The sequence below is a fragment of the Mytilus galloprovincialis genome, chromosome 14, assembly GCF_965363235.1.
Source record: "Mytilus galloprovincialis chromosome 14, xbMytGall1.hap1.1, whole genome shotgun sequence".
NCBI classification, from domain to species: Eukaryota; Metazoa; Mollusca; class Bivalvia; order Mytilida; family Mytilidae; genus Mytilus; species Mytilus galloprovincialis.
In genome coordinates, this window is record NC_134851.1 from 18,409,698 (window position 1) to 18,425,307 (window position 15,610).

A 15,610-nucleotide genomic window follows, 5' to 3' on the forward strand; every position below is an offset into this window, starting at 1 on the left:
GCTAACGCGTGTGTTCATCTATTTAAAGGAAAAGAATGTCAAAATTAAAATTGAAACAATGGGAAACCATTTGGTTGGCTCATTCGATTCACAAAAGCTTGTTCTTATACATGTTATACACATTAAAACGATGATTAACATAGTTTTTAATATATTATAAAAAATCTAATAGACCTAGAAAATTGTATTGCACGTGCTCCAAAATGGAGTCATTTGACACTTTTGATGTAAAATGACAGTGGGTAGATCTCAATATTTTGAACATGTCTGCTCTTTTATATATTATCTGTTTTTATTGCGATTTTCAAGTTAATAGTTAGCACTCGTATTTCTCCTCAAAGTTTTATTTTATTTTTTAAGATGTAACGAAACAAGATGACGATGGACGACGGATGTCAAGTGATGATTATAAAAACTCCTTTTGTCCTCTGGAGCAGATGAGCTGAAAAATTGTGAATTAATTCAACATAGACAATTAAGTCACTTTTTTGTTTCTATGGATACTGTTAAGTGCTAGTAATACATCGGAAATAAAACTACATTTTAGTATATATTGTTCGTTATAGATTTCAAACATGCAAAATGTTAGATATCCGCTAAACGTAAGTAGATCAATTTATAATATATGGATTTCTGAGAAAAATAATTCCTCAGTAAAAGAGATGTGAAAGAGTCAAACTTCTAAAAGTCACATTAAGTACAATTAATTTGTTTACATGTTTACACCGTAATTTATTAATAATTTTGTTCCTATATACCATTCTTACTTCTGTGGGACTTTTAAATATTATTAAACAGTATGAAGAATGCTCTTTATCCTTAACTTGTATTCAAATTAAAAAAAATAATGATGCATTTTCTTAAACTGATAAGCATTACTTATACAACTTCTTCATTTTAAAGGATGGAGATGTGTGGGATGTATGCAAATAAGTCATCCAGCAGCTCACAAAATAAAAACATGTATTCACGTTGTGAGTGATTTTTAAATACCCTGTAACGTCCGGTCTGTGTTTTTCTTATATGTTTTTTCTGCTTTGTATCGATCCGTTATATAGTGCTGTAATATCACCTTCCCAGGTTAAGGGAGGGTTAAGCAGGTTTAACCCCGCCACATTCTGTATGTGCTGTTCACAGTCAGGGGCCCGTTGTTCAGGGTTTGTCGTTGGATCATGTCTGTCATCTCTCATATGTATTTTTCGTAAAATGTTTTGTTGTTAATTAGGCCGTTGTAGTTCTCAATTGCATTGTTTAAAATTTGTCATGTTGAGGTCTTTTATAGCTGACTATGGATTTTCTCATTGTTGAGTATGTACGGTTGCCAATGCTTGCTTTGCGTACATACACTTCATTTAAACTATGGTGGATAGTTGTCCTATTGTCAAGCAATCTCATTTACTTTATTTGTAAATGTCATGTACAAAACACAAAACATAAATATCGAGGGGTTAACACAGTTTAGTAATATGACGTCAATGAAAATAATAACTTTTATTCTACTTCAGAAGATGTCCAATAGAGTTCTTATACGCCTATTCATATATACACTGTCAGAAGCATTTGGTAAAGTATTATTTTCAATTAAATAAGATTAACCTATAATAATGATAATAATAATTATAGTAACAGCAACAAGCGACAACAGCATAATTACAAGTTCTAGACTTGGGACAGGCACATACAGAATGTGGCGAAATTAAACCTATTGACTAGTGCCAGCATGAACATGTTTTTAACACTATCAAAACAGATAACTGAAGATTAAGCAACATACGGTAGATGATCTGGAATGACCGGCAATTATTGCTTCACTATATGTACATGTATTCATCTAGCATGTAACATACAACAGCTTCCTGTAAAATAAATTGACAAGTTACATTAAGAATGTTACATCATCGTAATTATTTGCATAATAGAAGTGAGACTAGATTTTAATTTAAATGAAGATAATAACTTATATTTTCTTGTTATTGAAGTGTCCTCCAATCAAACAGTATACACCAGTCTCGGATCGTCGGTAGAAATGGTCTGTCCACATCACTTGGCGTCATCGACAATAGCATGGTTTCGACGGAAAGAAATGTTACAAATATCCGAAGGAGTCAAACTTGGTGTCGGTATAGACAAAGACCGTTTTTCAATATCAGGAGATCATACAATTGGAGACTTCAACTTACAAATAAATGATGTTATGAATTCAGATTTTGGTCAATATGTTTGCACAGTGGTGATTGAAGACACATCTGTACAAATCATATTTAATCTTGTTTTAAAAAGTATGTACACATGATTATTTTGCTATCTTTATGAGAGAAGACACACAAGAGAAAAGAGTCAATCTTGGTTCATAATAAAGGCAACATATTTTTTTTTTTATTATAGGAATTGACCACAATGGATCTCATTTTCCCCAGTGAAAGGTCATGATCTGGTTCCTTCTTAAACCAAAATCTTTGAGCAGCAAAAATGAAAGAATCTAGATACTAAGATTGCTTGCATACTAGTAGAGTAGCAAACTGAAATTATATTACCCCATTTTCATTGTATTGTCATTTTTTTTTGCATCTTTAATCTGAATGTATCTAAGACAGCGCTAATTAGCGATAACCGAGAAGGGTGAATACTAATGGTGTTTTTTTTTCCTTATTAGAACATTTGCTTCTTAGAGGATGTGTAACTGTGTTACTCTTTTTTCATTGCTATTTACTTAACGTTGAATGTTAATGGCAGAGTGTTTAGACCACATACATTGTAAGGACCATAGTGTATGGTTTCGTTGTTTACCTTTAACGCACAGAGAGCGTAACAATTTTCTTATACGATGCGTCCTCGTAATGATTGGACGTAGCTAGGTATTTGTACATACATATCACTCATGTGTATAGAAAAGTGAATTGTATTTAGTCATATTGCAAAATATAAATTCATTTGAAGACGAAAATACTTTTCTTATATTTCAGAAGCTCCGACAGGCCTAACTATATATGTAGTTAATACAAGTAGAAACAAAAGCAACACCTTCTTGGAAGAGTCAACAAAAGTTACTGTTACCGAAAGTGAGACTATAAAACTATATTGCAACATATCTAGTGGTATACCCGAGGAAACCCTGGAATGGGTCTACAGAGGCAACGTGATAAAAACTGGTGGGCCGGGATCTATACGGCTAATCATGCAATCCACACATACAAACTCTGGGCAATACTACTGCCGAGCAAACAGTTCTGTCTTAGATACACCGTTAACAAAATCAATTGAAATTTTGGTACATTGTAAGTACTATTTTACAAAGTGGAGTATTCAATTTACCAATCAAGTCGATTACTTTACTGATTATCTACATGTACAATGTAAGAGACAAAACGTTTTAATGCCATTTGTTTATTGATAATAATTGGGAAAATACACTTTACTATCGCCTTCCGATTACTTCGTCCACCGTGTCTGGTGCAAATTTGTGATAAGCACTTTTTTTTAGGTCATTATGACATTGTGTCCATGTTTTGAATCAAATTAAGAGGAAATAAACAATTGGTATTTTTATAAAACAATTGAACTAATATTTCCTCGTGAACTTTACATTCACACATACTTTTTTTTTAAAACTGTTCCAAGGTTATTACTTAATATTTCTGAACTGACTTTTGTAATTTCCATTAAACGTATACTTTTATATGAAAATATAGATATGTGGTACGATTGCCAACGAGCTAAATATCCACCATAGTTAAAATGTAATGAATGTAAGCAAGTATTTTAAAACAACCATACGGCTTTCAGCAACAAGTAAATCCCGTGCCTTATAGTTGGATATGAAAAGCCCTGCACAGTAAAATATGAAAAAACAACGGCTTAAAAACAAATATGACAGACATGATCTACTGTACTGCAGGCTTCTGAATCGGGAAAGGGAAGAGTGTGTCGGTGTTTGACAAGTTTGCTCACCCCCTCCCCTCATCAGGGCAGTGATGTTACACACCAACATAAGAATAAACAGCACGTGGCTTAACTCAAAAGATAGGTACGAAGCACAAAACTTCTACACGAGTGTTTTGGTTTATTTTACTTTACATACTTTTAAAAATAATCTAAAAATATAGGTATTACAGTTGACGAACATTTTGGAAATAACTGAGTAAGATGGTTTCATATTACTTTTTAGATAAGCCTAAAGTAACACTGAGCGTAGGAAATGCTGTACGCATTATCGAAGGGAATTCACTCAACGTCTATTGCAACGTAGATAGTAGTCCTGAAGTACAAAGTGTATCATGGCTAATACAAAATAATGGCGAGACCAGAAAGTACGGAGACGGTCGAGTATTACAAATAACTGTTATTACACGAAGAGACACTGGTGTATACATCTGTAAGGCAACTAATATGGTAGGCTCAACTATGGTGGAGACCAGTGTTACCGTTATGTGTAAGTGGTTTCAAATGGTTTTTTTTCGAAGAAATACTGTAACATTCTAAAAAGAAAATTGTTATTGTGAAATTTTCATATGAGCTAGGTCGGATAGAAATCGACCTTATGCATGTTATGCAGTTGTACGTATGTATACATGTGCATGTATAATACATTAATAGATTTTTGAAAATTCACATACGTAATGAATGATGAATGCTGGTCTGCAAAGTAGATTTTCTTTTTCGAAAAGTAACACACTTCCAAAGAGATGTTTTCCTACCAGCAATAGTTTAACAGATGTATTGATATTATTTTGCATTAAGGTGGATTTCTATCTGATGCAGCTTATATATTATTAAAATTATGAGACATTTTAAAAATAAATAGAAATTAAATCGGGTTTGGCGGCAAAAGAGTAATTATTATGCTTTAGTTGTTTTAAAATATGTTTAACATGTTTAAAGATTCTATTTTTTTTTAAGCATACATTATAAAGCATATGTTATAATATGCTATTAAAGTAACATTTACTCTGTATGTTGTGTATATGCATATAAATTATGCTACATGTATATAATTAAATTGTTGATTTGGATTAGAAACTAATTGTATATACTTTTGTCTTTTATATTTGTAGATGCACCAGATGTCACCATTGTCTATGAAAATTACACTGTTAACGCAAAAGCAAGGAAGCTTGTATGCTTACCGAAAGGAGTTCCTGCAAACTACACATTTTTTCAGTGGCAACATAAATCTGAATATGGCGACCATATTCGGTTTCTGGATGGATCTGAAGACGGCATTCTCCTACTTCCAAAAAGCAAAGATTTCAACAGTCAGTACTATGATAATGGAGTTTACGTGTGTACAGTTAGTAATGGGATACCAGGTGTAAGTGGGAACAGCAGCAGAACAGCTTCTGTGTATTTAAGTATTTTAGGTATGACTATCAGAAAGATTTCTCAAACTATAATAAACAGTAATATAGAATAGAGATCTAAAACTTCTGCTCCTAAATTATTGAGATCAACTCCTCTTATGAAACTTCAGTAATGTTGCATCTCACATCTCCACCAGAAACCAAATGACATAGTAAACTGCCTTAGTTCGAATAAACGTTATAATTAGGATAGCATATAACCAGTGGCAGCATTGTATGAACAGAGACATATATGTCTCTGGTATGAATTAACGGAAGAGGTGTGAGGAGGCAAACTTCTAAAGGCATCAATTAAAAAGCTATTTTAATCTAGAAGTCCGATTCGAGTCTTTATACTGTTAACTATAAAAAAAAATGCGGAGGAGCCAAGCAGTTGGAGTGCAATTTACCCCATCATTTACTCATATACATGTACCAGTGAGGTGTTTTTCAACCGCGCTGAAGTACGGTTTTACACTAGTAAAGGTAAAATGTTTTATTAACGATTTCTTTCAAAGCTTTAAGATTACTGATTCTTTTTTTTATTATATATCCCCAAGGTCAAACACCCAACTTTTGTTTTTATAGTTTTAATTTTGGAAACAATTGATTTTTCAGGTAAACCCATGTTCGTTGAGGACAACAGACGATTCTCCTATGGAGTAATAAAAGAATCCGTTGAGATAATAATCAACATTTTCAGTAATCCAAAATATTCAGATATTTTCATTCATAACCAAAATGGCGAACAACTCATAAGCGATAAGTCCAATTTCAACATTATTGAAGAACATACTTTTGTAAATGATACTTTCTATAATTCAAATGTACGAGTCAAAGGTTACAGGATGACGGTGAAAATAGCAAAACTGAGACCGGAGATGATTCAAAATTATACACTGAATTCACAAAACGAATTCGGACAAAACCATTACGATATATCACTTTTTCGTGCAAGTAAGTTAGTTTACAATTTAGCTATAATATATAATCAATTTGTATCCTCACCTTTATGAAAGAGAAACAAATGATAAGTTTAATTATACTAATCAACTGCGTGTGACCAGTCCCTTCCGATTTCGACTTTATTAAGAACCGCGTATGCGTGACGAAATGGACATAATTAATTAAGTCACTATTTAGACCTCGTCACTGTTCATATAAAAACAACAAGACATGATAAATGTGCCAACGTGACAACTCTCAGAAATGAAATGATATAGTTTAAAAGAACTCCACCGAAACCCCAGCTGATCAGATGTGCAAAGGTCGAGTCAACGGTTCTTAGTATGAGTGCTCCTGGTGCGCGAAGGTCAATCAACAAAAGCGCTTCGGAAAAACGAAAATTGTTTGTTTTTAAAGTGTAAATTCATTATACGTGTAAAATAAATTGAAAGGTTCGTTTTTGATAATTTGTAAAACATATTCCTTCATAACTTTGCATATTGTTCCACCAGGTGTCCCTAGAATTCCAATGAATTTAACATTGTCAACAAAGGAAGGCAATGTTCTGGTAGGTTGGATACGTAACTTCGATGGTGGGCTAAAACAGACGTTTTTCATCGAGTTTCGAGAAAGTAATTCAAAGAAATGGACAGTTGTTCAGTCACTGAACATGACAGAAGGTGATATGTTATCTTGGACAATAGAAAGACTACAAACGAAGACTACATATAACTTCCGAATGTTCGCTCAAAACAGACTAGGTCGAAGCAACAGTACGAAAGAAAAGTCCATTATCGTAGGCAGTAAGTGTACATATTTATTGTTATTTCTCAATTTATTTCACGATTGTCAAAAATACAATAAACGGAATCATTTATCAATAATAAAAAAAATACGAGTTTGCGTCAATATCAATAACGCAGCAATAAATATAGGAATATAATTATGGTATGATTATCACTGATAAAACTATCCAACATGATGTACATGATCGGTATAAGGACATCATTCGTAAATATAGCTCAACATGCAGACTTCTTATACGTTCAGGTATTTCCCATCCAATATTTTATGGAAATATTCTTTATAAAGCACAAAAATTTCAGTATTCACCTCAGAAACTAACAAAACCTTTAAATAGACTTATTAAGAAGGGATATAGTTACGATACTGTTGTCAGGTCATTAAAGATTGCATATTTTGGCGTTAATATTGATTCACTTATAGGGTCTTTGCATCGGAACTAAACACATTTATTATTAATTAACCAGGTGTTGGCATGACACGGGTTATGTTCTTCTCATATATGTTATGATGGTATGATACTAAACCCGTCACGGGGAGGATTGTGCCTGATATTCATATGATGAAGACATAATTTTTCAATCAGTTTAATTGAGGTCCGGAGCTGGCATGTCAGTTAACTGCTAGTAGTCTGATGTTATTTATGTATTATTGTCATTTTGTTTATTTTCTTTGGTTACATCTTCTGACATCAGACTCGGACTTCTCTTGAACTGAATTTTAATGTACGTATTGTTATGCGTTTACTTTTCTGCATTGGCTAGGGGTATAGGGGGAGGGTTGAGATCTCACAAACATGTTTAACCCCGCCGCATTTTTGCGCCTGTCCCAAGTCAGTCTTGTGTACAATTTGGAGTTTAGTATGGTGTTCATTATCACTGAACCAGTATATATTTGTTTAGGGGCCAGATGAAGGACACCTCCGGGTGCGAGAGTTTCTCGTTGCATTGAAGACCTGTTGGTGACCTTCTGCTGTTTTCTGCTGTATAGTCGGGTTGTTGTCTCTTTGGCACATTCCCCATTTCTATTCTCAATTCTATCTATAGGGGCAGCTATAGATCATATGAAGGCATTCAAAGAGATGCAAAAACTATTCCGTATACTAACTATAATGACCTCAACGTGACAAAATGTAAACCAGCTAAAGCGAGAAAAAAATCGTCTGATGTAACCACAAAAAACAAAAATCGTAGACAGCAACAAAAAGCATCCGCTGACATACAAGCTACTTACTCGGAACAGGAATGGATAAAACAGAAACAATGAAGTATCGGCCACTAAAACCTAATTATCCAGACAACAACCGAAGACATGTCATATGTTATACTGTGTTTAACGCACAAGGTGTCGTTCTCTGTGTGTTGTCGTGTGTGTGTGTGTAAATGGTGAAAGCTCAAGAAGAACTCTCAAAAATCCAATAACATTTTATGAGAGTGCCTAGATGGGTTTACAGAAGATATAAGGCACAGACCTAAGGCCAACTAATACAAAAACTAAAATATACAAACTAAAAGAAAAATAAACCCAAAAAGTTAGGAATATCGATAAACAAATAAATAATAGGAAAATGGCAAAAAAAAATTTAGAGAAAAAAGAAATGGAGAACCCAATCCATACCTTCTTAGAAATTGGAGATCAAGAGAAATCGATGATAATATGAATTGTAAATCAAACAAAACTATACAAGTCCAGTTTAGCTAGTTTATTTTAATTTAATACTGCCAGGTGTTTAAATTAATGTACATTTAGTCATATAATTAATTTGTTCATTAATCATTATGGTTTAATTCATTTTTTCAGATGAAAAGCTGGAAAGCTCTTTAGCAATATTCTCAGCAATACCAGTCGCCGTTTCTACTTCTATCATTTTATTCATGATCATTCTTGTGGTATCAGTAATTGTATTGTGGAAACAAATGGTCAAGCCAAAGAATAGAGTAGATTCACCATTGGAACACGAAGAAGATAATCATTATGTTGAAATAGAACCAAACGGGATGAGAGAATTAAGTATAAACCAAACTGGAAACACACAGCATGGGCAAAAGCTCCAGGAACACGTTCTTGGAGGTGATCAAGACAGACGGTCATTAGACAACGTCTCATCATCAAGTACGGATACAGACAGTAAAGACCACATATCTCTAACCAGTGGAATTAGTGGAAATACTACGAATCCGAAAGACATTTATGCAAGGCGGTATGTGTCAATTTCCATAAGAAATGACACGTTTCAATCTGAACACATGAGTCAATATGACAGCCTAAACCGAGTCGACCAATATGAAGATATTTAAAGAAAAAAATCAGAATTGTTTGAAATCAGAAAACAGAACGCGGGATCACTGTAAATATCACGGGCATCATTGTAAATATAACGGAATTTGATGAGACTGTCATCAAGGTGAGAGGTTGGCGCTATAAAACCAGGTTTAATCCACCATTTTCTACATTTGAAAATGCCTGTACCAAGTCAGGAATATGACAGTTCTTGTCGATTCGTTTTAATGTGTTTTGTCGTTTGATTTTGCCATGTGATATTGGATTTTCCTCTGAGTTTAGTAATTTAGATTTTACTTTTCACTCGTCGAAACTAACCTATTTCTTACCGTCCGGCTACATCTGCAGCAGATTAACAAGACAATTGCCTAGAAACAATGATTCCTAATTTTTGTTATTTTCTCCTTTTCATACAAGAGGAAATATACACAGTCTCAAATGTGATACACATTGTAGTCTTATGATACTCAGTTCGTCATTATTGTTCTAGCAAAATTATACATTGTCATTAAATAATTGTATGAAAGTCAATTTATAACAGTGACAGTTGTCGACTGAAAAGTTAATATTACATGTATCACAAAAAATCATTTATCTTGAAGTCGCTTTTCAAGTTTGATAATAAACCTCTTTTAAAGGTTGATTGGGAACAAAACGATTTCAAAAAAGAGGGGTAATTTGACGTCTCACGACGATTTTGAGGATATTTCTATATTGTTGCCAATTTTTTTTTTTTTTTTTTTTTTTTGCACATCAATTATAGATATTTCTAAATGCATGTTTGGTTGCAATGAATATGCATGAAATATTTCCCACTGGAAGTTATGATATTATTTATGTATTTTGGTAAGATAAAAGTCTATATACAATAAGAAGTTATGGTATGAGTGCCAATCAAACAACTCTCTACCAGAAACCAAATAACACAGAAAGTAATTAAATGCAATGTTTCCCCATTAAAACTGTTAAGGAAGAATATATCCAATTTCCTTAAATAAAAAAAGAATTTGTTGGGAATTACAAGTTACTTATAAAGTACACTTTACTTTTTTTAAATAACGGAACAATAAAATTAAGAAATGCAACAATCATTTTGACTATTGTCAGAAAAAATAGTAATATTCATCCCACATTATATGTTTCGATAATAAGCTTTGTATGATATGGAGAGGTATATATCGCCACTCTTCTTGCACAACAATTTCATTTTCACTATAACCTTTTCACAACTTTAGAACTTCATCTAAACGAACAACCCCATTCATCGATTTTGTTTTTTTTATATTCTTTGTGGTCTTGTTGATACTATGGAAGTATGTCCGATATGTTACAACTGCGGGTGCATAATGTTGCATCTAACACCAAAACACAAAGCAAACAAACAATTTGATTTTGAAAGACAAAAATAGCGTCCAGCATCGACAAGGTTGAAAACGTCAGAAAATCGCCCATTGGACAAACTTGTTAGACATTGGATTTGTTCGAAAACGAAGTCGTTTTTGCTACGCAAATTATAAAAAATGTGCAACTGTTTTTTAGAGTTAAAGTACAATTACGGAAAAGCAATAAATAATTTCGCGAACAGCAGTTTACTTAAGCTTGTAAAAAGCGGCGAAATTCGACATTCGACATTCTTGCAAGACATTTGCCAGGTTCCGTTGCATTTTTATGTGTGGTGCGAGTGCTGCAAACATTCCGTATTAATATGTCCTATCTTATTTCTTTCGTGAGCATAATTTATGAAATCGAAATTTTATATAATTTTATATTTTAAAAATCTATAAATTTTGATATAAATTACCAGTTTCCTAAATCTGACCACGGTGGAGACAATTTATTTTTATCAAAAAATAGCTTTGACAGTTACATGTTCATCAACGCATATATTTAGTAATATTGTAATCATGTATGATATGAAACATATCATTTATGCGAATTATCGAGGATTTTACACTGTTTCCAAGAGCACAAACACCCCTGTAAAGTTATTATGCCTATAGTCTGTTCTATGTTGTGTCGTGTGTGCTGTTGTTTGTTTGTCTTTTTAATTTTTAGTCATGGCGTTGTCAGTTTATTTTAGATTTATGAGTTTGACTGTCCCTTTGGTATCTTTCGTCCCTCTTTTACGTCTGCCACTCATGTTTTTGACGTTTTGTCAACATGTTTGTCCTCATGATATGACTGATTCGTTTGAAAAAAAGCAACCAACATGACTGACAGATTTATAAAAAAGAATCAATTAACATTAAGTTATCATATTATTACTTATGGCAATAAACAACAACTACAGACTTCAAGTCTCCTGACTTGGACAGGTCAAACATAGAATTTGATGGGGTAACACACATGTGTGGGTGCTTAACCCTCTAACCGGTGAAGCGATGTAACAGCATAAAAGAGTGACGAAAGATACCAAAAGGACAGTCAAACTCATAAATCATAGAAAACAAAAGAATAAACAACACGAACCCCATAAAAAAAACTAGGGGTGATCTCAGGTGCTCCGGGAGGGTAAGCAGATCCTACTCCACATGTGGCCTCCGTCGTGTTGCTTATGTGATAACAAATCCGGTAAATAGTAGAATTCGGTAGGTCACATTCATGAAGGAATTTGAATCTGAAGGACGCCTCCGGGTGCGGGAATTTTTCGCTACATTGAAGACCTGTTGGTGACATTCTGCTGTTGTTTTTTTCTATGGTCGGGTTGTTGTCTCTTTGGCACATTCCCCATTTCCATTCTCAATTTTATGAAAGGAAAGGGGATTGTAGTTACGACGTAAGGAACATACCCGTTATCATAACGGTCAACAAACTCGTGATGGCGTCCGTAAAATTTACGAATGGATGATTTCAACTTCACCATTTGGAACTCTTGGTTTAATAGCTTCCTTGTGACCATAAGTTATAGATATTTCATATCATTTGGATAGTTTTGTTGTGTTTCGTAAATTATACCATAGCTTTTGTTGAAATCTGCGGCAATAACCTCATGAGACGAAGTGTGTTTATGAGTGAAATGGTTTTAAAAAAGTATTTTTTTGTAATCTACATGTAAATTACTCCGCTACTTTGATGTACGTCAGTTTGATTTTTCTCCCTCTTAATATTGTTTATAAATTTGGAATTATTATAAAAGTTGCGACCATTCATATGCCTCGTAACTTTCTAAGCTATGTAGAAGTCATCACTTGCGTATAGTAAGTAACATTTTTCTGCACTGAGACGAGAAACCATAAATATTCTTGTAACATTTGAAAAAAAAGTACAACCTTTAACTTTAATTTGAGCAATATAATACTTCCTATTATGCTGCAAAAGAACATGTAATGACTATTATTATAATACGTCACACTGAATAATGCTGATAATGGAACATTTTATACAGAAATTACGTTGTCAATATAAAAAAGAAGATGTGGTATGATTGCCAATGAGACAACCGTCCACAAGAGACTAAAATGATACAGCAATTAACAACTATATGGCCTTCAACAATAAGCAACGCCCATACCGCATAGTCAGCTATAAAAGGCCCCTAAATGACAATGTAAAACAATACAAACGAGAAAACTAACGGCCTTATTTATTTTAAAAAAAAAGAACGAAAAACAAATATGTAACACATCTTCAAACGACAACCAATGATCTTATTACAGTGTTGTAATGGTAACCTTTAAGAATGAGTTTACTAAAGGAGCGATACGTGTACTAGGATCATTTCTAAATTTCCGGGGACGGTTAACAACATTTCCGTAAAAATGAGGATGTGCTATCTTGTTTGAAATAAGACCTCATAACCAAATCTTTATATCTAAGGGCAGATTTAGTAAAGGTTTTAAGTAATTTTTGGAAACGATATCCCTGGTTTAATGATTTACGAGTAATACATAAATTGCGTTCGTTAAAATCAAAAACGTCACAACAGACATGGGCATAGCGAACGAGCTGTGAAATATAAACACCGTAAGATGGTGCCAAAGGAACATCTCCGTCTAAAAATCGAAATTAACAATAAATCGTCCCTTTTGTCGTTAATTTAGTGTGGAGTTCCCTGTTTCAAACCAAAATCCACCATTTTTTACATTTGAACCAAGTCAGGAATATAACAGTTGTTCATTCGTTAATTGATGTGCTTTGTCATTTGATTTTTCCATGTGATTAGGGACTTTCTGATTGAATTTTCCTCGGCATTCAGTATTTTTGTGATTTTACTTTTTATACATGTATCTTAGACATATAATTTTACAAAAACATGAAATACTTCACACACACATACATGATTTTGTACATTTCACATTGTCTTGTTGTAGTTTTAAAGGGGGCATCTTATCATCCATAATTATCATTCAGGATTTTGTGATTATAACATAAGTCACTTTTAATTTTCACTTGATATTACAGTAGAGAGCAAATATTATTAGTTACATAGTGTGCTAGTGACCTAATACGGTATATATGGGGTCAGTAAATTCCATATGGGGTGAGAGCAAAGCTATAGAATCCCAATATGGAAGTTACTGACTCCATATATACCGTATTACGTCCCTAGCACACTATGTAACGAATTTATCTTACCGACTATCTTACACGTTTGTGATCTATCAAAATGAGCAAGCCAGTCTTCAATACTGGTAGCATTAAGAAACTACTTCCATTGATCCTACAAAAACAATTGCCTACGATAACAGCTTGTTTAAAGAATTTATTTCAATCTTTATGATCAATTTCTTCGTCTGTTGAAACCTTTAAGATTTTTTCTCAGTTCCGTTTTGTTTTTATAAACGGACTTAACACCACTAGTAACCGTGTATGAAATAAGCCCCGTCTCCCTACTACCTACTATGGAATGTAAAGGAAACGTAACTCGGCTACTAACCGTGTATGAAATAAGCCATGCCTCCCTACTAACCTAATATCAAATATACACGGTTTTCACGTGGACGTTTTTAACCAATCACATTTCTAGAAATGTATAGGAGGTAAGATAACAATCCTTCTGACCACCTCATATACTTTATTACACTAAAATGCTGATACATGTATGCATAAAGATATTCAATCGTAGTACTTCTTTATCGTAGAAAAAATAGTCAGTTCGGAACAAATCTTAACTAAATAGTGTTATTTCAGTAGTGAAAGGTTGTCCTAACGTTGCTGCGTATAAGTAAGAATGACGATTAGCAGAGTGATTATTTGGTATTACAAAAAACGTTTAATGTCTCTTGGACGTTTAAGACACCTTTGTAGATTTCTAAAAAGAGCAGGCTGATGCCGCTACAAGGCAGCAATTGCACTCGCAAAGTAGAAAGGGATTAATATAAGATGCAAAACTTGTTTCCCAATCCACTTTAAATAGATATGTTTAAACCAAAAAAAAAAAAAAAAGTTGTGTTTGCGATTTTTACGATTTACCTTTCTTTTAAATGCTATATACTGAGTTTCTCATTAGTTTAATTATACTTCTATACTTTATATAGATACATAGTACTTATAGTGATATGTTTTAAATAAATATCAAATTGAAATTCAGTGTATATGTTTCTATCTATGTACCATCAGCGTGCGTAATGCAAAAACCTGAATGTTATAAGCTGTGTTTCTTTATTTACCAACATTGCATGCACTTGCCGCTGTTTTCTGACTGCTTCTTTCCAAATAATATATTATTTTATTAAAGATATAGCAATTTTTGAATACCGTTTGATCCCGGACCATTTTGGCAATACTAATGTCTTTGGTTTATTGTCCTCAGTATATACTCTCAGTAAATGTCACGATGAAGATATCCCCTTAGTTTTGAGTTAAAAGTAAAACTCAACAACTTCAACATGCTTTACAAGTGTTATACAGCCATGCAGTGTCTAACCTCTTATTGCGGTGCAATCTTTGAAGTCTGTCACAAGGAGAATCACTGCAGAAATACATAACAAGTGTGGAATAGGGTTACAAGAATAGTGATATTATAATTGTCGTTTAGTAATTATAACATTTTTTTTTTTAATTTCTTACTTTAGGTTTGTTATATTATTGTGACGTGGTCAATTACGTCAAAGATTTGATGGTCAGTTCTTAATCAGTTTAATGATCTTTCATCTTGATAAATGTAACAGTTTATACGGTACATGGGTTGTACAGAAGAGATGCAATACCATTTAGAAGTTTAAGACCGCACAGCAATGTTTACTCGAAATTTAGAAAAAATGTTTACAGCACGATCTTGCATGTGAAAACTTTATGTATTGGTC

The 15,610-nt window shown here is 33.2% G+C and overlaps 1 protein-coding gene across 1 annotated transcript; it reads left to right on the top strand.

Moving 5' to 3' along the window:
* Positions 1-1,508: 1,508 nt before the first annotated feature.
* Positions 1,509-10,101, top strand: LOC143058996 (fasciclin-2-like). The gene is made up of 8 exons (XM_076232469.1): positions 1,509-1,563; positions 1,980-2,279; positions 2,964-3,275; positions 4,166-4,429; positions 5,052-5,357; positions 5,955-6,293; positions 6,794-7,084; positions 8,886-10,101. The coding sequence occupies exons 1-8, from the start codon at positions 1,509-1,511 to the stop codon at positions 9,380-9,382; spliced, it is 2,364 nt and encodes a 787-aa protein (XP_076088584.1). The 3' UTR covers positions 9,383-10,101.
* Positions 10,102-15,610: the final 5,509 nt, after the last annotated feature.

Bases quoted from the DNA above. Each gene is read 5' to 3' on its own strand.
- LOC143058996 (XM_076232469.1), top strand. From the start codon at position 1,509: ATGTCCAATAGAGTTCTTATACGCCTATTCATATATACACTGTCAGAA. The intron at 5,358-5,954 runs GTATGACTATCA...TTGATTTTTCAG, and splicing joins TGTGTATTTAAGTATTTTAG to GTAAACCCATGTTCGTTGAG. The intron at 6,294-6,793 runs GTAAGTTAGTTT...TTGTTCCACCAG, and splicing joins TATATCACTTTTTCGTGCAA to GTGTCCCTAGAATTCCAATG.